A 22063-nucleotide genomic window follows, 5' to 3' on the forward strand; every position below is an offset into this window, starting at 1 on the left:
TAATGAAGGAAAACTAAATGCAAGCTAAATGTCAAACAGTAAGCACAGTTCAATAACTTTATTTACAGTTTGAATTATGTTCATAAAGATAGAAAAATGCTCATATTATATTAACTTGAAAAAAACCTCAGAATTCACAATTTTCTGATTTCAGCATTTAAAATTGAAGAATACAATATAGTAAGCAGTAGAATGGGTACCTTTTTCAATATTTCCTATGTCTTCTAATTTGTATAATTACGACTAATTTTACAATAGAAGTTTTGGAAATTGCATATCTATTTTTTAAAAGTACTCAAAGCTTTAAAATTATTTTCTAAAACAGTTGTCTAAAATATAACATCTAAAAGCAAAAATTTTTCATAAAATTCAAGAACAGCATGTGCTTTCTTTTTATATATTAACTGTGTTAATCACAGAAAGGAAATCGATAATATAATTGCCTTTTCTGTACCTTCAGATTATCCGGAAGTTCTGATCGCCCAGCATATCCAGGGTTCATTGTTATAAAGACAGCGCACGTGGGGTCAAGTTTTAGTTCAGTTCCTTCAAACACTAGTAAATCCGCACCTGCATTAATACCTGTGAGTAATCAAGAATGAAGTGACTTAGCAATTCCACATACAAATGGGACTGGTGCCATTCATTATCTCCTATATTTCTACTGTTTTCACACAATGCAGAGATAAACTAGTCCATTACCTCTTTGGAGAGTAAGAATTTGTTGAGCAACCACAGACAGTACTTCCAAATCAATTCTGTTAAACTCATCAAAGCAAGCCCAGGCTCCACAAGATAACAGTCCCTGGGAGAAAAGATCAATGAAATTTTTCAATTTTATCTGATTGAATATTACATTGAAATGTTGTATTTTCACCTCATCTTTTCGCGGATTTAATATCCTATCAAGGAAATTGCTTATTCACCCTTATCTTTAAAGCTTTAAAGATGGCTTATTCTTTTATTACCAATTCATTATTCTGCATGAACAAAGAGTTCAATCAACTGGAAAATTTTCCGATTGATTTTTTCTTTTACTTTCTGTGTATATCTTTTGCCATTTAGATGTATATCTATAATTTCATAGCCTTTCTTACTTTTTATTTACAAGTTGATTTTATTTGCTTTTTCCTTATGGACTCCATAGAATGGATTGTAATAATCCTTTAAATAAGATGACTTCTGTTGCCAATGAGACTACTCTCTGGCCTGAGCACCTTAATGACCAACTAACACCGTTTGAGGCACTAGCTTGCAGTTCTAACTCACAGATACCTCATAAGTATGTGCCATTTGGTCATAAGGAAAAACTGGAAAATCAAGCTTGAGAAGTTGAGTCGAAATGTGGACTAACTTTAAAAAATCAATGCAAAAATATTCATTGAATGTACATTCTATAGATTGCATATGTATGTATGTGTGTTTCACTGAGTACCTAGTATATGCCAGGCATGATGTAAGGCACTTTGTATATATCTTTTATGAGAGGAAACTAAGGCTATATCACATAAGATGTTAAGTATCAATAATTAGTACAATGCCATACATCTAATAGTGGCTGACCTTGGATTTGTGTGCAGTTCAATCTACTGAAACACTGGATTAAACATGAATGGCATGCAATCAAAGAGTAGTACATTTTCATTATTTAGAGAAGACTCTATGACTTAGAAATCTAATACACGATAAAATAAAAGGATTAGAAATCACAGAACAGAATGCTTATGAAGTCACATGTTCAAACAGTTATACAGATTGTGAGGTTCTTAATAGTAAGACCTATGTCTTTTTTATTTTGTACCCCCATTATTCAGCATGATCCTAACACAAAGTGTCCATATGATCAATACTTATCAATAATCAAATTTAATATTATAAGTATATGAATCTACATCAAAGAATTAAGAATATCATTATATAGATTTGAAAACTTAGCACATACCAGACTTTTCTTTAAACATTTAGGAATATAGTGGCTATCCAAACTACACATAGAATCTTTTAGATTTGCTGTTTATTTCTTTAATCATTACAACAAGGTTGTATATCATGATAGAGGATGATTAAAATAGTTACTGGTCACACAAATGTTTTCTTCATATGTTATTCATTATAATATTTTCTTTTATTTTATTCTAATTGTTTCAGCATCACAAATGTAGAGACTTTTTACGCTCCAAATCTATTATAAAATGACTAGGCCATACTTCAGGGAGGAATAGTTTACTGTATGGGGTAGGGTTGTTATATTCCTTTTTGTTAGTTTGTGTATTTTTTTTTTTTAATGTTAACGTTTTCTGGAGATACTTTTGAAAAGGATTACAGAATCTTTAAAATGTACTTTGAAAAGTATAGAAAAATAGAAATCAAATAAACAAATAAGTAGAGCCCATAATCCCACACGGATAATTTTGTGTTCAATTCTACCACCTAATATTTTAAGGAATAACAGGCTGTAGCAACAAAGCACTAAAATGACCAGATGTTCATAGGTTACACCGATGAACTTAGGGACTTTATACTTTTAACTTCCCTTTTTGCAATCTTACAGACTCATAAGAGTGGGAATCTGACTCAGAATAAGAAAAAACAAAAGAAGGATTTCAAGTTCACCAAAATGATTAACAAAAAAACAAAAGAAAGATTTCAGGTTCACCAAAAAGATTAATTAGAATGTGTCTATAGAAGTAAATCATTGAACTTGTTAATGATTAATGAACTTGTTAATATTAACTTGTTAATAACAAGATCTACCGGACAAAGAAGTCTTTAGATACCACAATTTCTACATGATGCAGTGGTTCTCAAACTTCTAGCTGTCCAGTATACTGGAGGGACACCACTCATTCATTTCTATCAGTAATACTGACCCATTATAGCAAGGACTGGAGGCAGAGGTCCTTCTCAAATAAGCTTTTGATATAACCCTACTTCTCTTGAGAATTACTGAGATAATACTTTAATTTTAACTTTGCTTAAACTACAGTAAATCTTTTACTTGCATCAAATTATGTTTCATTATGAACAGCCTTTCTGAGAAGTTATCATATCGCAAATGATGAGTCAACTCAAACCTTAAAGAATTTTCCTAAAGCCAGATAATCCAACCCATCAGAACAGTTGAAAACAACACATTGTTTGGCTACAGCTTTGGCTAAATCTTTTGTAGTTTCAGTCTTTCCAGTTCCAGCTGGCCCCTCAGGTGCTCCTCCAAGGTGCAGATGAAGGGCTCCAAATAAGGTTCTGAAATATAATAAACAATCTTTGTTGAATAATGTGATTTTTATATACATTCTGAAAAGAAGAAAAATTTAAGCTGAGAGCTAAATTTTCCACTTCCCCATCAATAACTCCTTCCTTCCTACTAGTCTATGAAAATCTTTGGGCATTACTTTTGTCTGTTATTATGTTTTACTTCTGAATAGCTGTATATATGACAAAAGCAGAACAAATTCACTTTTGAAATTCAGTGCTGACTTCTGGTCAATACAGAGAATTCAGCTGACCCTGAGTCACCCAATCCCCCTACTGCAAGCATATGGAAATGCTACATAAAAGAAAAATATAACAACTTTTGAAAAATATAGCCATTTTTGAATGAATGAAAAGGAAATTATCAATGAAGAGGGAATGCATAGCTGGAAAAGTAATTAGGTGCTAGAGCTGTAGAGGTGCACATTGGTTTGGAATTTGCATATAAACACAAGTGTATTTATACCCACATAGAAAATAAATCCTTAGAACTGAGCAAGCTGAGGAGCTGGAATGGATTCACTATTTAAAGCTAGAAGACTTGAAAGGCTGCCTTGTGTGTAAATGGGAACTAAAATTACTCCAGCAACCTACTCAAGAGACAAAGAAGAGTCAACTAAGGAAGAGACAGGAAGCTTACCCTTCATACAGTGCCCAACGAGAAACCTACATTTCAGGGAGGGTGGGATCCAGTTTCCATTACTGATGGGCCATGAACCCAAAATGAGAAATTAACATTAAAATTTTGTTCTGAAAACCCTAGAGCCCTCCACAGAGATACATGTAAAACTGCTCCACATGGACACCTCCACAGCTGAGAACATGTAAGACTACACGGGGAAACAACCCCTACTAAATTTAGCTCACAGCTAAAACTGGAATGAGAGATCAGAATTAAGAATCAGACTTGCAGTGACAAAGGCAGTTGGACAATCGTCTGGGAGGGTTCCTGCACATATGGCACTCTGCCTTCTTTGGTATCCTAGCAATTTTTTTAAAATAAGATTTTAAATAAAAAGCAATACACATTGGGCTTCCCTGGTGGCGCAGTGGTTGAGAGTCCACCTGCCAATGCAGGGGACACGGGTTCGTGCCCCGGTCCAGGAAGATCCCACATGCTGCAGAGTGGCTAGGCCCGTGAGCCATGGCTGCTGAGCCTGCGCGTCCGGAGCCTGCGCTCCACAACGGGAGAGGCCACAACAGTGAGAGGCCCGTGTACCTCCAAAAAAAAAAAGCAATACACATCATAAAATTGTGGGGAAAAACAGAAACCAATTTCATAAGAGAGGCAACATGGAATCTAGCAATGAAAACTACAATCACTGAACTTTTGAAAACTCAGTAAACAGAATAAATAGCAGAGAAAACCTAAAGAAACAGAATTATGCACTAGAAGATAAATATGAAGAAATCACCCAGGGAGAGAGGTCAACTATAAGAAAAGTTAAAGACATAGAAGAAAGAAGGAAGAGAATGGGGAAAAGGCAAAATTCAAAAAACAATGGCTAAGAATTTGCCAGAATTAAAGATATTAATTGAAAAAGTCCCAAGTAGGATAAATAAAAACTCATCCACATCTAGTAACATCCAGTGAACATCAACAATAAAGAGAAAACCTTAGAAACTACAATGGAGAAAATTACCTATAAAGGAATAATAATTAGAATAACAGAATACTCAGCAGGAGTGATGAATGCCAATAGAATATCTTTGGAGAGCTGAGGGAAAATTACTGTTCATCTACAGTTTTATACCTAGCTAATCTATCATTTAATAATCTAGTGAAGACTAAAAGAAAAAAAAAAGAGAAGAATAAGAAGAGAAAGAGGCAATTTTAGATAAATACTGGTATAGCTCACTACTTGCAGAGCCTCACTTGAACAATTACTAAAAGTTATTGCCTAGTAAGGAGAAAAATTAAACCAGAAATCAGACAAAGAAAGAAGCAATGACAAGTAAAGACACTGATAAAAGTTTTGGTAAACCTACATAAATATTAGTTGTAAAAAAATGTGTAACGGTATATAAACACAGATCGTTCTGTGTTAGAATTCTGACTAAAACCCCAAGCTGAGAGCTTTAAAATATTTAAAGTCAAGAGAATGCCTGCAGCTTCTCCTGATGGCAGAGTAGGAGAAAACAGGGACGGTAAGAAAGATCCACTCTTACTGATGGCAAAACAAATGTGTGTATCATCTGGGCAGACCTAGATCCCACTGGAAGGGAACCAGATTTGAGTCAAGCTGAATGGGACCCTGTGCAGGAGGCCCATGTAGAATCAGAGGAGACCCCAGGAAGAGGGTCAGTGTGTGGTGGACCTCAGCAGAGGCTGAAGCAAAAGTCACCAGCAGCCAGCCAGAGAAGGCATTTTCCGCAGGTGGGAGAAGCAGGTGACTGCAGATTCCCAAAGACCCACATAAACATCCCCTGGGAGATCTGGTACATCTAGACTTGTGCCATCAAGGAAGGCACTAAACAGCCAGGAGATAGTTGTCACCCAAGACACCTGTCACCTATAAACCTACCTCTCTCTTTCCTTCTCCTCTCCTCCATCAACCCCCAACACTAGAGGAGCTAAAAGATGAGCTATTGAGGGATGAATGCAAAGGACAGGGACAAAAATGACAAAAGACTGACCACATTTACCTTCCCAAATGCAGGCCATGAGCTTGAGTCAAGCTCGAGCTGGAAGGGAAGGGATGTTTTAAACTGGCTGAAAAATAGTAACTTTCATTTTAGACCTAAATGGACTTTTAGTACCTGAAAATAATAACACTATTCATTAACATATTAAAGTTGCCAGAAAGAGTAGGACTCTACCTTAGATTTCATCCAGAAATGGGGAAAATATTTGATAGAGCAAGTTTAAAAGAATCGTGATAAAAAAGAACAAAATTGCTTTCTGCTCGCATCCTGAGACTGGTTTCGTCAATAAACTACTTACAGTTGAGAAAATGAAAAAAACAAAGTTTAATTTAGTATTTGACAATAATTTGGAGTATGGGAGATGGGACCTTGGCGTTAAACATAAAGGTCTTTTATTATTCAGAAGGACAATAAAAAACAATGTACATGTAAATACCTATGAGATACCTGATGGAGATATCCAGCAGGCATGTGTGTGGAGAAACTTAACAGGAGAGAGACCTTGGCTGGCGGTACAGGTTTGGGGATCTTCAGAATGTAGGCTGTTAAAGCCTAAGAATGGATGAGGACATTCAGGAAACCATGACGCAGGAAACAAAACAATACATGAAGACAGAATTCTAGAAAATTCCTTGGAGAAGGAAGAAGGATGTCTCAAATGATCCAAAAGGAAGAGTCAGAAGTTTCAAGAAAGGAGAAATGAACAAAGTAAAAAAATAACAGGAACGCCTGATAATACTTCGAGCTCTAGAGCTGAGAGGAAGACGCCAGCAGAGAAAGAAATTGAAGGTCATGTTGAGACAAGAATTAAGGGTCTAGGCAAAGATAACAGAGGATACATTTGGTGCTTAAAAAATTGAGTAATTTAGGAGTGAGTGAAAGTTGTTCCAATTAGATCTTTAAATTAATGAGTTTACCTGTAACACCTGTCAGTGAGTGGAGTAATAACCAGCCTAAGAGAATTACCCAGATATTCATATCCATATCGTAAACCAGCATTAATCATCTTTGTTTCTAAATGATTGTCCTAGTACAAATCAGATAAAATGAAGTTAGCTTAAATAATAAAAATTTAAATAATATGAAACCTCAAGTTCTTAAATAATAGCCATGTTGTAAACAACAACTTTAAATTTCACTTTTCAGGCATCATTTAATTCAGTAGAAGAATTCAATATCTAATTTCCTTGGATAAGTAATTGAAGTCACTGGCTTCAATTTTCCCCGTAGAACAACTTTGGAAAGTGTATTTATTCTTTACCTCTCTTATATTTTCTTTTTTTAAACTTGCTAACACTATTTTATTAAGGTATAATTGACATACAACATTATATTAGTTTTAGGATACAACATAATGATTCCATATTTATATTTATTGCAAAATGATCACCATAATAAGTCAACATCCCTCACCATACAGTTAGAATTTTTTTCTTGTGAGGAGAACTTTTAAGACCTACTTTTCGCAACTTTCAAGCATGCAATACAGTATTATTAACTACAGTTGCCATGCTGTATGTTACATCCCCACGAATTACTTATTTTATGACTGGAAGTTTTGACCTTTTGACTCCTTTCACCCATTTCTCTCACCTTCCCTACCCTCACCCCCAGGCAACCCCCAATCTGTTCTCTGTATCTCTCAGCTTTTTTATTTTTATTTTATTTTGTTTTTTAGATTCCACATATAGGTGAGATCACATGGTATTTGTCTTTCTCTGACTTATTTCACTTAGTATAATGCCTTCAAGGTCCATTCATGCTGCTGTAAATGTCAATATTTTTTATGGCTGAGTAGTATTCTATTACATATCTATATCTATATCTATATCTATATATCTCACATCTTCTTTAACCATTCATCCATCAATGAACATTTAGTTTGTTTCCATATCTTGGCTGTTGTAAAAAATAATGCAATTAACATGGGTGTGCATATATCTTTTTGAGTTAAGTGTTTCTGTTTTCTTCAGATAAATACCCAGAAGAGGAATTGCTGGATCATATGGTAGTTCTATTTTTAAAGTTTTTTTTGAGGAGTCTCCATACTGTTTTCCATGGTGGCTGCACCAATTTACATTCCCACCAAAAGTACATGAGGGTTCCCTTTTTTCCAAATCCTTGCCAAGATGTGTTACCTCTTGTCTTTTTGAGAACAGCCATTCTACCAGGTGTGAGATGATATCCCATTGTGGTTTTGATTTGCATTTTCCTGTCAATTAGTGATGTTGAGCATCTTTTCATGTGCCTGTTGGCCATCTGTATGTCTTCTTTAGAAAACTATCTATTCAGATTCTCTGCTCATTTTTTATTTATTTATTTAAGTGTCCAAGAGGTGCTTTATTTATTTATTTAACATCTTTATTGGAGTATAATTGCTTTACAATGGTGTGTTAGTTTCTGCTTTATAACAAAGTGAATCAGCTATAATATACATATACCCCCATATCTCCTCCCTCTTATGTCTCCCTCCCACCCTCCCTATCCCAACCCTCTAGGTGGTCACAAAGCACGGAGCTGATCTCCCTGGGCTATGCGGCTGCTTCTGCCCATTTTTTAATCAGATTTTTTTTGCTATTGAGTTGCATCTGTTCCTTATCTATTTTGGATTTAACCTCTTATCAGATATATAGTTTGCAAATATTTTCTCCTATTCAGTAGGTTGCCTTCTCAATTTGTTGATGCTTTACTTTGATGTGCAGAAGCTTGATACAGTCCCACTTGTTTATTTTTGCTTTTGCTGCCTTTGCTTTTGGTGTCAAATTCAAAAAATCACCAAGACCAATGTAAAGGAGCTTACCACCTATGTTTTCTTGGAATTTTATGGTTTCAAGTCTTACATTCAAGTCTTTAATCCACTTTGAGTTAATTTGGGGGTATGATGTAAGATAGTGATACAATTTCATTCTTTTGCATGTGGCTGTCCAGTTTTCCCAACACCATTTATTAAATGTCCTTTCCCCATTTATATTCTTGGCTCCTTTGTTGTACAGTAATTGACCATATATGTGTATGTTTATTTCTGGACTCTTTATTCTTTTCCAATGATCTATGTGTCTCTTTTCATGCCAATACCATACTGGTTTGATTACTTTAGCTCTGGTAGTATAATCTGAAATCAGGGAGTGCGATGCCTCCAGCTTTGTTCTTCTTTCTCAAGACTGCTTTGGCTATTTGGGGTCTTTTTTGTTTCCATAAAAAAATATTAGGATTGTTTGTTCTATTGTTGTGAAAAATGCCATTGGAATTTTGATAGAAATTGCATTAAGTCTGTAGATTGCTTTGGGTAGTATGGACATTTTAACAATGTTGATTCTTCCAATCCGTGAACACAGATCTTTTCATTTATTTGTGTCTTCTTCAATTTCTTTCATCAGTGTCTTATAGTTTTCAGTTTATAGGTCTTTCACCTTCTTGGGTAAATTTATTCCTAAGTTATTTTATTCTTTTTGAGCAATTGTAAATTGGATTGTTTTCTTACTCTTTTTGATAGTTCATTATTCTCCTATATTTTCAATCATTTGTTCAACTTGTTTTCACTGTAGGGGGAGTATTATCATCATCACCATTTTACAGATAAGGAAGCGGGTGCCTGAAGAGAGTAGGTAACTTGCCCAAGTCACACAACTGGTAAGGGGAGGATGTAGCATTTGAAACAATCAGTCTACAGTCTGAGCTCCTAACCACTGTACTCACGGCCTCATATGGTTTTCCAGGGTTCTGGTTCTTGTAACTCTTCTCTTCCCACTCCATACCTCCCAAAGCCTTTCACAAAAGTGAATATGATAACTTCTGAGTCTCTATCTCCAATCCTCAGCTCTCTCTTCCCATTCTCAGCAGGCCCAGTCTTGTTCACTGTACTGTTCCTGCTCCTCCTGCCTTCCTGATGGTGACTGACATCACCAACTACATAGATCCCCTGATAAAAACCTTCCTCCAGATCATGTTTCTGGTTAGTTCAATTGTTCAACAAGAGGAAAGTTTAATGACTAAATCATACTAAAACAGTCTGATTTGTACACTCTTTAGATGCATCAGGAATCTAAGAACACAATTATAAACTGATTAGTTTCAACATTTTACAGATTCAGCAAGCATAATGACTAATTTCAAATGAGTAATTTTTTATAATTACTCATAGTTTGTGTGCATCTATATATGTATTTCTATGTAACTATACATTTGGATACAGATATAAACACAGTTTTCAAACACTTGACATATAGTTTTTGGCTGCCTTAATCTTCAATCTGGAGAATGCTTTTTAGGTATAGTCAGCCATCAGCTAAAATCCTAAAATCCTATATTACTGATACTATTTCTCATGTGAGCTAGCAAGCACAAATTATATACCTGTGAGCTGAAATTGCTGAGTAATAACGTTCAGTGATATTACTTACTTGCCAATAGTACCTAAGCTGACTTAACCATTCAAAGTCAGAGTCATCACTAACTTTCTTTTTAACAAGTGTTGTGAGAACATCTCTAGCATGGACATCCAGCACCACGAGGGCTCCCAGAGTAACACGATTCTGCTTGGACAATTTGCCACGAACCAAGGTGACAATATCATCAATTTGTTTGTTACATTTTTCCAGGTATTGCTCAAGAGACTGAAAGAAAATAAGATATAATTACTCAGTGTGATCAGAATCCTTTTGAACAAAAAATTTTTGACCTAGCATGTATACAGAGTATTTTCTACATTTTTATTATAACTTTCCATATGACATAACTTAAAAATAATCAAAAAAAATTTTTTTACTACAAAGGTATTAGGTGAACAAGCTCAATCAGGCCAGACACAGTTGACATACATGGTTTGCGCCTACCCAACATCCCCTCCTTTCCATTTCTGCTCTTGTATGCTCTTGTGGTTTTGTGAGCTGTCAATCATATTGCCCCATCTCCAAGGCAATATGAAGGAGGGCATGTGTGACCCAACCAGAGCCAATCACACTTCTTTCCAGGGACTGCTATACAGATGGGAAGAAAAGTGTTTTTCACTAGGCTTGGGAGACTCTCAGAATGCCAATCCGAAGCTACTGAAAGCCTTCACCCCACTGCAGAAAAAAGCCTGACAGAGACCAGTAGAGATGAAAAATAGACAACAAAAGAGAAACTGCAGCAGTGATGAAGCCCTGAGATCCTGATTCCAAATGCTCTACCTTAGATCTCATGAATCCTTCTAGTACTCCTGTGTGAGCTTCTGAGTAGGATTTGTGCCACTTGAAATGTAAAGATCCTAAAACACAAAACAGCTAACATTTTAGTTTATGGTGAGCTAAGGCCAGTTCTAAGGATCAGGCTCTTTTGGGAGGGGTCTCTTTTCTGGTGGGTAAATCTGATCAGTATGTGAAAAAGAGAAGAGGGTTTAGGAAAATCAAATTAAAATCAATGAAAACTGCTGTGCCTAAGGGAAGTGTAAATATGCTGCAGCAGGCTGATGTGGTCACTTTTCCCCACTCTAATAATATTTAATAAGCATTGGGCACCAATGAGTTTATTTCACTCCTTTAGGACCAGGTTAAGTGGTAGCAATGAAACTAAAAATGAGGATTTCCAAGGATGAGAAAAGCTTAAAGGGTAGAGTTGGAGACTTGTTTCTTTAAGGGTCACTTTTATTACTCCTTGAAATATTTTATCCTTTTTTTTAGGAAGTCATTTTTTCAAAAGTTTGGTGCTTGAACACTATTCCATTTATATCATTTTCATAATTAATTGCTATTAATTTGCTTCATAAGTAGTGAAAAATAAAATTCTGTCCCACCTATGTCTAAATAACCCCAAGTGTTTAAATTCTTGGAGCCAATTGGTGAATTTAAGTATATTGAGTACACAGATTAGTAAGAATAGTTTTGCTCCCAAGAACACAAACTACGCCAGGTGGTGCATCTTAGTTTCCTAATCAGTAAAAGTCAGGATCTTTGAGAGCCTTACCAGTTCTCACATACTGTAGTTCAACACAAGGCATAAGATTAAACTTTTAATGTTTGGACCTGACAGTATAAATTATACGTCCATAAGAATTTGTTACTATTTACATCAGCAGAATGTATTTTGCTACACTAGAGAAACAGATTTAGAACTAAAATTTAGCTTCAAACTGTGATGAACTAAGTTCTTTAGGAACCATATTATAATAAATCAATGAGAATTCAGATCAGCTAGATTGAAAAAAATCATGATATTGAATCACTTTTGTTACATTTTATTCATTGTAAACTGTTCTGTACAGTGAACTAATGAATCTAAAGGTAACTATCAATACTTTATATAGTTATCCAAAATAAACCCTGTGTGGAATCATATTTTTATCATACCTAGTTCCCTCTACATACACAATGATAAACTGACTCAAAATCATAGCAATATTTGCAATAACCCAAGCTCTGTGACAGTGGTGATTCTTCCATTCATTTTTAGCCCCTGTAATAGCTCATATACTGACTAGTTCCACAGTGACTATTCTTTGAATAAATAAATGGAAACAGATCCTGAGGGGAATGGGTCCTCTGGAAGTGGGACAGTACAACATGGTGCTATCATAGCATCCAGCTGCAGACAACTTGGAGTGTTTGCAGAGAATGGAAATGTCTAGTCTCCTCTGAGGCTGCCAAGAGTCTCCAGCTACTGAACCAAAGATATCAGTTTCGAATGTGAACCACACATTAATTAAGGAAAAAGTCATCAACACACAGAATACTAAAACATGTGCTACCCTCCCCTGATAGAAACACATATTAAATCACCAGTGCTTTAGAATACTAAAACATGTGCCATCCCCTCCTGATGCTGCTACAGAACCTAAACAAACTGAATATGCATGAGATACAGACAGGGACAAGGTACACAGACAGCAGATGAAGGGCATATTGAAGCAGAGTATTCACAAGCAGAGGAAAAAGGAAAGAATTAATTTTTAAGGACACGTACAACGCTTAATTTCATTCCATGAAATTTAGCTATGTGAAACATCACAAAACACAACAGAAGAGAACAATCCAGCAAGTAACAGCGAAAAAGGCTGGCTAAGTTCCACTCAATTACAGCTTTAGAGGATCTACGTCTACGAAGCTGAGTCCCCCTGGAGTAGTAGTCACTCAAGGCATGGATTCTCATTTTGGCTTTCTCTTGTGAACGGCTCCATACGTGCACCATATTACACGAGTGGGATAAAATGGAGTAAACTAATAAATGAGTGAATAAATAACCTCATCTCAGTATCAGTGGATACTGTTGTAAGCCAAAAAAAAATCTATTTGTATCTGTATAAAATATGCTAAGAACAATATGGTAAGAATTGTAGGCAGATAGCTTTGAGCAGAGGACACATTGAAATGGAATGACCTAAATTATGTGTCCCTTGAGAAACAAATTATGCCTGGGAGATAAGTAGAAGCATGAAAGGTTTACACTTAAATTCTCTACCTCAACTCCTACCTGTTCCAGAGAAAAATATCGTTTTGACAGACGGGTGGAGGTTTAATAAACACCACGTTTAAACTGAAGAAATGTGGAAGATGCCTACAAATTTGTCTTATTTGATCACATTTGCTTCTTTGTTCCCTCTATTTCCCATAGTGATGAATGAGAAAGTTGGCATGGTGGTTTGGGGGGCCAGCAAGCAAGGAGCGAGATCCATGTCCCCCAGTAACCCACATTGGCGACAGAGGAATCCCTTTGTGTGGGGAGGTGGCTGCGTGGTAGCTTAAAAGTAAAAAGACAAAATGAAGTTTCTGGACCCATTGGGGAGAAAAGAAACATGCACATAGACAGCCAAGAGCCCAGGAGTATCCCCAAGGGCTTACTGCTGTAAGGGAAACCCTCATTCCCCGTGCTCTGGTTTCCATGAGGAAAGACTTTTTCCTAAAAATCCCTGACTTCCTGCCCTATGCCCTTATCCTTTCCTCAGAGGAGAAATAAGTGACCTGTTGGTAAGTTGGAGTGAACTAAGCATGTGACACTCAGCTCCCTCCTCTACAAGACCTGCCTGCTTACAAAGAATACGAGTCTCTCTCAAACCCTACACTCACCAGTGCTCAACAATACCTTACAGACAATAATGCCAAACTCCATGTAAAAAATACATGAAAAACTCATGGTTTTAAACAACATCTGCAATTGCTAGATTCCAACTGACCTATCAGTCAACCAAAAGTTGACCTGCTTGGAATCCTACCTTATGGATAAGAATGCTGCTTCTGTTTTTATTATTATTTTAATATTATTATTTTAATATTATAATATTAAATATATATTTGTTAGAATAATTAATATTAAGCATCATTCAAAATATTATTATTTACTAAAAATCAGTACACTAAAAATTAAAATAGTCAAAATAAGTCAATTAATATCTTTTGTCTTCATAGGGTAGTTTTACTGAAGATATAAAAGAGAATTATGTTATGTATTTCCTCCTAAACTTTCTGAGTTTAGGACATTTCTTTGTCCTATTATCACTGTATTTTTAAAGGCATAAAAATGTATATAATAAAAAGATTGAGGCTCCAGTACGCTTGGCTTTTTGAGTGGATTGTCTTTATTTTTTTTTAGAAGAATTGTATTTTGGCAATTATAACTATTTAAAAAATGCTGCAAAACCTGTGGGTAATAAAAGCTCACCTTTTGTCCTTTTGCAATAGCTGTTTGTACTTCTGTTGTCCAAAAGGTTTGGGATACACAGAGAACTGTCTGTCCAGGCCAATCTCTTACCCAGTTAATTCGTTCATGTTGTGTATAGGCAGAAAGTGCATCTCTAATTACCTAATTGAAAAAGAAAATGCTAAAGGTAAACAATTTCATACTTTACTTGAACAAGCTAAAAAATGAAGAGCTAACTCCTGAGTGGATTATCTTGTACTGCTCAACTTCTTACAGCTTAGCCAATGATGAAGATCTAAAGCATGTAACTAGACAATTTCAAGTTTTTCCATACACCTGAGAGCAAAACAAATATATTACATAGCATTTTATTTTGCTGGTACATAATCTATTTGTGTGAACCACATTATATGAAATATTTCTTTGGCCAGTCGTAGCCAAAAATGTCCTGGGTACATCTGGACTGAACGCAAGCAATTTAATTACAAAACATAAGTTCAAATAATTCCAAAATGAGATCTATCAAATTCACACATATTTTCTTTGAACTTAATCAGATCCCCACTCAGCCATGTGTATATTTGTACATGCACACTCAAGCACCCTACACAATTCCTCTAAAGTTCCTCCTGTGTTTCCAGACCTCACTTCCCTCTCAGTCCTGTAGTTTGATGCCCAAGGCTATGATGACAGGGTGGATATATAATTCATTCATGGAGAGTTGAGAGCTGTAAATTCAGGAAGCCTAAGTCATGTACTTTACTACATATGTTTTCAGTGAATTCATAGATCCACTTTTTCTATCAGCCATCAGTGGGAAACATTCCAATCTATTATATGTATCAATCAAAAATAGTAGCATCTATGAGGTGATAGTCACATTAATGTCTGAATTTCAGAAAAGATTATCAAAATTACATTTTTCTGAGAAATATATAAGGATAGGCAAATCTTTCTGGATTTCTAGTTTAGCTAGGATATTTACGGAGTTGAATAGAAATGAAGGGCAATGTTGTCTATTGATAATAAAGAAAATGTAAAAGGCCAGAGGAAGCCACAGAAAGGGCAGGTGAAAAGGAGAAACTGAGAGATGGGAGGAACACAGGAAAGAATAGAAGGTACAGTAGAGAAATGCCAAAGATGGAATAAATATGTGTTCTAGAAGGACACTGTGGAGAGAATAGGAGGGAGGCATTAAAATCTAAATCACAGATTTCTATACAGTTGTATGAGGAGAAATATGATTACATAAAGTTCTATAATATTGTATATAAAATATATTATTAGACTGTGTATGCCATATATGAAAAATAACATATTTTGGCAGTAGCAAGCTGCCAAACTACAGCAAACTGCAGTATTAAACCCATGATAATCCAGTAAGATAAAAGGGCAAAGGTGCCAACATGATTTTTTATTATTTAGAAATGACACAAAATTCACTTAATTTAGGCATGCAGTAGCCTTTCAAGCAAGCAAATACGTACAGCACAACACAGTAACACACATAGCTCCTATCTGTAGTATTTTACGTTGCATTCACTTGCATTTTTCCCACCGACACAAACTTACACATGAACATTTGGGGAAGATATTTCCTAGCCGCTTACTTGCCACCCCATCTTAATGCTCTGAAATGGTAACCAAAATATTTTCTCTGAGTACTTTGACAAACAAAATTAAAAGAATAGTTGAAATAGTATTAGATATGTCTAAAATAATGAGTTACCACTGTATACATCAAGTAACAAACCATATAACCAATTCAATGCTGCTAAGTAGTGGTCCAAGTGAAATGCATTTAACTGCTGATAGCTGCGTAAATGGGAAAGCTGCTTGTCAATATTTATCAAGCCCTACGAAAGCTCATCCTCTTTTGCCCAGTGATTCTACATATGAGAAGTTATCATAAGAAAATAAATAATTCAATCAAAGAAACCAGTATGCATAAGGACATTCATTATCACTTAATCCATAATAGGGAGAAATGGGAACCCGTCCAAAAGATTTTGTATCTATTGAAAAAATACAAAGCAAGCAGATATTAAAATTATATTTAAGAGAAAGGAACATTAAGACACATGATGTACATTAAACACCTAGATTCCAGTGAATTTTTCAATAATGTGTGACAGCATCTGAAAAATTCATGAAAACTGTTGTTGATTAGGGCTTGATGCCATTATTTCCTTCTCATTCTTTCTCTCATGCTTCCCTGCTCAATCACGATTTTTATTCCTGGTAAGGAACTTGAATGCTAAGTCCACATTACAGTAAAAAATTAATTAACTGCTCAATTAAGCTCTATCTGCTCCCTCGACTTAAAATTCTCTACTAACAAAAATAATTACAAATGATTGAGGTGGTAATATGCTTTCTGAGATATGGAAAACATGAAGTTACTGTTAATTGTAGAAAGTACTTATGATTTTCTAACATGTTGGTACATATTTTATATATTCACAGAACAAAAGGAACCACCAGAGGGGCATACATGTCAAGGAGACTGATGTGAAACTGCAGAGAGGTGCTTCCAAGGCGAGACTAAAGACAGACTATGCAGACCAAAGTGTGTCTAACATTGAAAGCACAAGAAATGAGACAGACTCATGACTAAAACCCAAGTTTGTTGTAGTATGTACGGTATTTTGTCCCACTTTTCAAGTGAGTCACTACAAAGTTAGTATCAGAGACTATATCTTTGCCTTCAATCTATCTGTTACAATTGAATTGGTAATTCATGACTCACTTTTTCTAAATAAAAGTGCATTTATCAATAATACATTAACGTTCTATCATCTTTACTAGAAATAATAATAAATACAGTTGGCTACCTTATGGATGGATTTAATCATAACTCTCTCTAACTCGGCCAACCACTTCTCCACTTGACCTCTGGCTTTGGCTGTTGAAATGGTGTCTACGAGTTCCACCACTTCTCCTTCACTACTCTTCATGTGAGTGATGTCCAAACTTTCTGTAAATTCCACCTTTGCAATTCCTTCAAAACATTTCTTCAAGTGAGGTTGTACTCTGTCAGGAAAAAAAATGTTTAAGAGACTTAAGCAAATAAAAGCAATTCCCTAAATATCAGTGTTCTTTGTATACCAATCTTCATTCAAAATTCATAAAGGTGCACTATGTGTGAGGCCCCTGCTAGATGCTAGAGATGAAGCGCTGATAGAAAACACAGTCCAGTGGGAGACCATCATTAATGGAATAATCACAAAAAGATCTGTAAAATTACAATTATCCTAAGAGCTACATGAGGCTTTGTTTCCAACACAATGAATCAAAAGCTGTTAAAAGTAATACAAGGACCAAACCAATCTTGACCAACAGATAAAACACTAATCTGAAGAATCTTCAAATGCGCAAAAAGTAAGATATTTCAACTGGGATCTTCAGAGACTCCTTGCAAATTATGAACTAGGTTTAGTGCTTTAAGTAAGTCAACTACTTTGAAGGTGCCCAACTTTAGTCTATTCATTGTAATACAGATGGAACTGACTAAATTCCTCATTCTTGGCACGTTACAAATGACCAATTGAATTTATCTTTCAAACAGGCAAAAAATGGGCAGAGTATAAAAAGTCAGGTGGAAATCTGAGTCTAAATTTTTCTTTTTGTCTGGATTACTTGTCTCCTACTTTGAAGGCACAAGACACAAAACTGACAAATTTAACAAATATCTATTCACTGACTGATGTAAACCAGACAGACTCTCTTCTAAGGAACAGGGAATCAGCTGTGAGGGGGAGAAGGTCAAAAATCTCAGCCATCATGGAGCTTATGTTCTGCTACAGGAAAGCAAACAGTAAACAAATAAGCACATTATAGAGTAAGCCAGATGATAAAAAGTGTGCTGAAAGAAAACGAGGCAGAGAAGATAATCAAGAAAGGTGACTAGGGAGTGCTGGAAGGGGTGCCACTTTAAATAAGTGGCCAGGGAAGGCCTTCTTGAGTGGCAGATGTTTGAGCAGGTTTCCACAAAGATCTAGAGGAGGTAAAAGAAGTCTTATGGATATTTGGGTGAGGAGGATCCCAGGCAAAGAGAACAGTACACTGAGGGAGGAGGCTGCCCCTTTTATGGGAGAATTACAAGGACTGTAGCAGAATAAACAAGAAGAAAGCTAGTGGGGGATAACTAGGAAGGATCATGGGGGAGCACCTGCGTGGGTGACTGCAAGCCACTGAGAGGGCGCTGACTTTTATTCTGCATGGGACGTAGAAGAGGGATGTGTTCTGAAAAATCTTTAAGACAATATGTGATAAAATGAGAAATCCACTCCAAGGTTCATCACATTTGGAAAAATATCATTCAACGGTACTCCTTATGCTTTTAATAATTATTTAAGTTGATTATTGATATGATTTAGAATAGTCTTGAAAAAAGTTATTACATAAACAAAATCATATATATTTAAGTTCTGCATTATTCTGAAAATTAAAGGCAACAAACTTAGCCATGTATTATATACATATAATATATATGTATATCTTACTTACCTAGTGGGATCTTTAGTCTCAGACAGTATCTCAAGAAGTTCATCGTTAGACAAGAAAAAGAATCTGGGGAAGAAGAGACGCTTCTTTTCCAAATATTCATTAAGTCCTTTAAGAATGAGTTCCAATAGTTCATTAGATTTTTTCAGCCTCTCCAGCATTTTCTCGATAGTTACAACTGCCAGAACATGTTTATCCTAAAAATAAAAAATGTACAACTCAAAAATATTTGATATTCATATTGACTTTATATTCCTATTATTTTTGAGATTGCATGGTTTTAATATAACAAATGTTATTCAAAATTTAAAGTGAATACTTACTTATGTTTTAAAAGTACTCTTGCATAGTCTAGATCTAACCAGCCCTTTAATTGTGTAAAAGCCACGTTGACTTGGTCCTCATTGATGTTGGCCACAATTTCTCATGCTAAGTTAGGAACTGTGAGAGACAATGAGTGTGGCAGGAGTGGGGAGGGGGACACTATCTGAACTCACAAGAAGGACAGGAGGAAACAAAAGAGTATGAGATACGTTTGTCTATTGTTCTTCGAGGAAAAGTACTCTAAAAAGATGTCACCATTATAATTATTATTTTGAATATTATTGTTATCAATAATAATAAAATAACAATTCCTGTTTTATGAGGGTAGATAAAAATAAGGGGTTGGGAGCATGGAGGAAGGAGCTTTACATAAAGATCTTACATTGCAAAGAACTACCTTTGGAACCGCATTATAACACTCTGCTTGTTGAAGGACTGAAGTTCAAGGTGTGCTCTTCCTGAACTCTCTAGAGACTAAGATTGTTCTACTTTCAAGGCATGGATTTCTGAACATTCTATCACTTGAAAGTGTCACCGTGAGCTGTTTGCTTTAAAGGGATTCAAACACAATCAAGTATTTTTAAAAGCTTTCTTTTATGCTGTAGGATTCAAAATAAGAATTATACCAAAAGCTGGTCTTAAGAACTGATATTTTAAGAAATAGTTTACTGATTTCTCAAAATACCCCTACAAGTAACCACCAGGCTTATGAAAATCTTTAGAAATACATATTAAAACACAATCTAGACAGAGCTGAAATAAAATTCTTTTTACTGTTTTTCCTTAACACATGATTGATGTCATCCAGGTCTAGTCTTGGTCTTATAATCCCAAACTCAGTGTTCACCACTGACACCAATGACAAAGAAAGAATTCTTTACTAAGTAGGCTTAGAAGTGTGAGAGAGAGGTGGCAAAACACATTAGAGATTTTAATCACCAGACCAAATAAACTTCATGAGAATACACTGGTACATTTAGAAAATTCACATGAAATTAAATCAAGGGAATATTGTTAAAAATTAAAAAGAATTTTAAGATTAACTAATTTAAACCTATTTTTGGTACTTAGCCAAAGAGAGTTTGGTACTGACTGTGAGATCAATCAAAAATTTCAACTGTAAATTGTTTCACAGAGAAATTTTATTCTACTGCAGGAACATGTTTTTGTTAATATACTTTCAATGTGACTGGAAAGGAAAGATAATTTTCTGCTTTGTTTTGAAATATAACAATGTAACTTGGGAACACAGCAATTTAATCAAAGAACAAAATAATCATCATTAATACCTGTTTTTTTTTTTTCAGTAGAACAGGTTCACATGGAATATGCAACATATGCAATTCACTTATCTTTAAAGAGGCACAATTTTTTAAAGGCATTTTATTATATTTCCAAGAGTTTTATGTTTCAAGTAAACATTTAAAAATGCACACAAAAAGAAGCGTGACAGAGATTCAGGTCATAATTTAATGTTCAGTTCATTCGATAAAGTATGGAACAGTACCCTTGTACTCCTAAATTCAAAAACCAAAATGGTGTTCTTAGAGTGCCACCTTCTGGAAAAGTATGCTTTTCTTTGTTGGAAAAAAAAAAATGTTGCTAATAAATGTGAAAAATTCCTTTCACAAATTAACAATGTTTGTTTTATTCTCAGCCAAAGAATTTATTGCAATTCGCTATTTTGGATCTGAGATTTGAAAGCTAAAATAAAATCAGTTATTTAAAACAACAGTTCATATTTCTTTCCCTAAATATTGCAATTACAAAAGAAATACCCCTTGGAAGCACTTAGCATTTGAGCAAAAAAATTTTTATTGAATTCCTGAGGTCAAACCTATTTATCTAGATCAGCTCAATGATGCTGAATCAAATATGCTAGTTCTGAATCAACACAGGCGATAATCTATGTACCTTGCTATATGGACTTAAGAAAAAAATATAGAAAAGTAATCAAACATCTCTGGACTGGAAACTAAACACTCTCTTCCCATGAGAAGGTAAACAGAACAGAGACTACATCAGATGAAGAGAAGAACAGACCTGGTTCCTAATCACTTAATTAACCTGACTCTCTATTTTCTTATCTTTAAAATGGAGATAAGAGCCCTCTTTCAAAGTTGTTATAAAGACCAAATTAGACAAAATATTGGAAGCACCTAATATGGTGCCTAGAACACACATATGCTTGAAACTACCCTTTCCATTTGGCCTTCTATAACTGTCTCTTGATGAGATACAGACAGAGAGACACTACTCTGGGGGAATTCATGGAGTAAGTCACTTACATCACTCCATTGGTTTAATGGAGTTAAAATAAACATTTCGTAAACTGCCATCCTTCTGGTAAGATATTCATCATAGTAAAATAAAACTGGCTTTAAGTTCCTTTAAGCATTGCCACAAAATTCTAGTACAGAGTAGGCATCCCATAAATATTCGTTGAATGCTTGAGTGAATGAGGATGAGTTAAGCCTGCAGACACACAAGGAACACTCAAGGAACTTACAACCCCCCCCCCACATTGTACCAACTTATTAGCTAAGGTTCTCAAGACAGAACAATAAGATGTTATAACAGGAAGCTACCAGAAATTTGAAACTAAGTATGACTCCTTTGACGCTTTAATTACTTTTCATCTTTGGGAGAGGAAAAGGAATTATTAACCGCTATTACTTTTTGGTATTAAAGAAATCATTTTACAAATTTTACGTGTCGTCTTTTGCTT

General features: G+C 35.2%; 1 protein-coding gene across 1 annotated transcript in view; it reads right to left on the reverse strand.

Annotated features, from left to right (window-relative positions):
- Nucleotides 1–22063, reverse strand: part of DNAH7 (dynein axonemal heavy chain 7) — a 247305-nt gene that overhangs the window by 146156 nt on the left and 79086 nt on the right. The window contains exons 20-27 of the mRNA XM_079923963.1: nucleotides 19015–19208; nucleotides 17340–17538; nucleotides 14527–14667; nucleotides 10299–10511; nucleotides 6816–6925; nucleotides 3075–3243; nucleotides 703–805; nucleotides 455–582 (exon numbers count right to left, since the gene is read on the reverse strand). Of these exons, the coding sequence (XP_079780089.1) occupies nucleotides 455–582; nucleotides 703–805; nucleotides 3075–3243; nucleotides 6816–6925; nucleotides 10299–10511; nucleotides 14527–14667; nucleotides 17340–17538; nucleotides 19015–19208 (1257 nt within the window). The remainder of the gene's footprint in view (nucleotides 1–454; nucleotides 583–702; nucleotides 806–3074; nucleotides 3244–6815; nucleotides 6926–10298; nucleotides 10512–14526; nucleotides 14668–17339; nucleotides 17539–19014; nucleotides 19209–22063) is intronic.

Source organism: Stenella coeruleoalba, assembly GCF_951394435.1.
Source record: "Stenella coeruleoalba genome assembly, chromosome: 6".
NCBI lineage: Eukaryota > Metazoa > Chordata > Mammalia > Artiodactyla > Delphinidae > Stenella > Stenella coeruleoalba.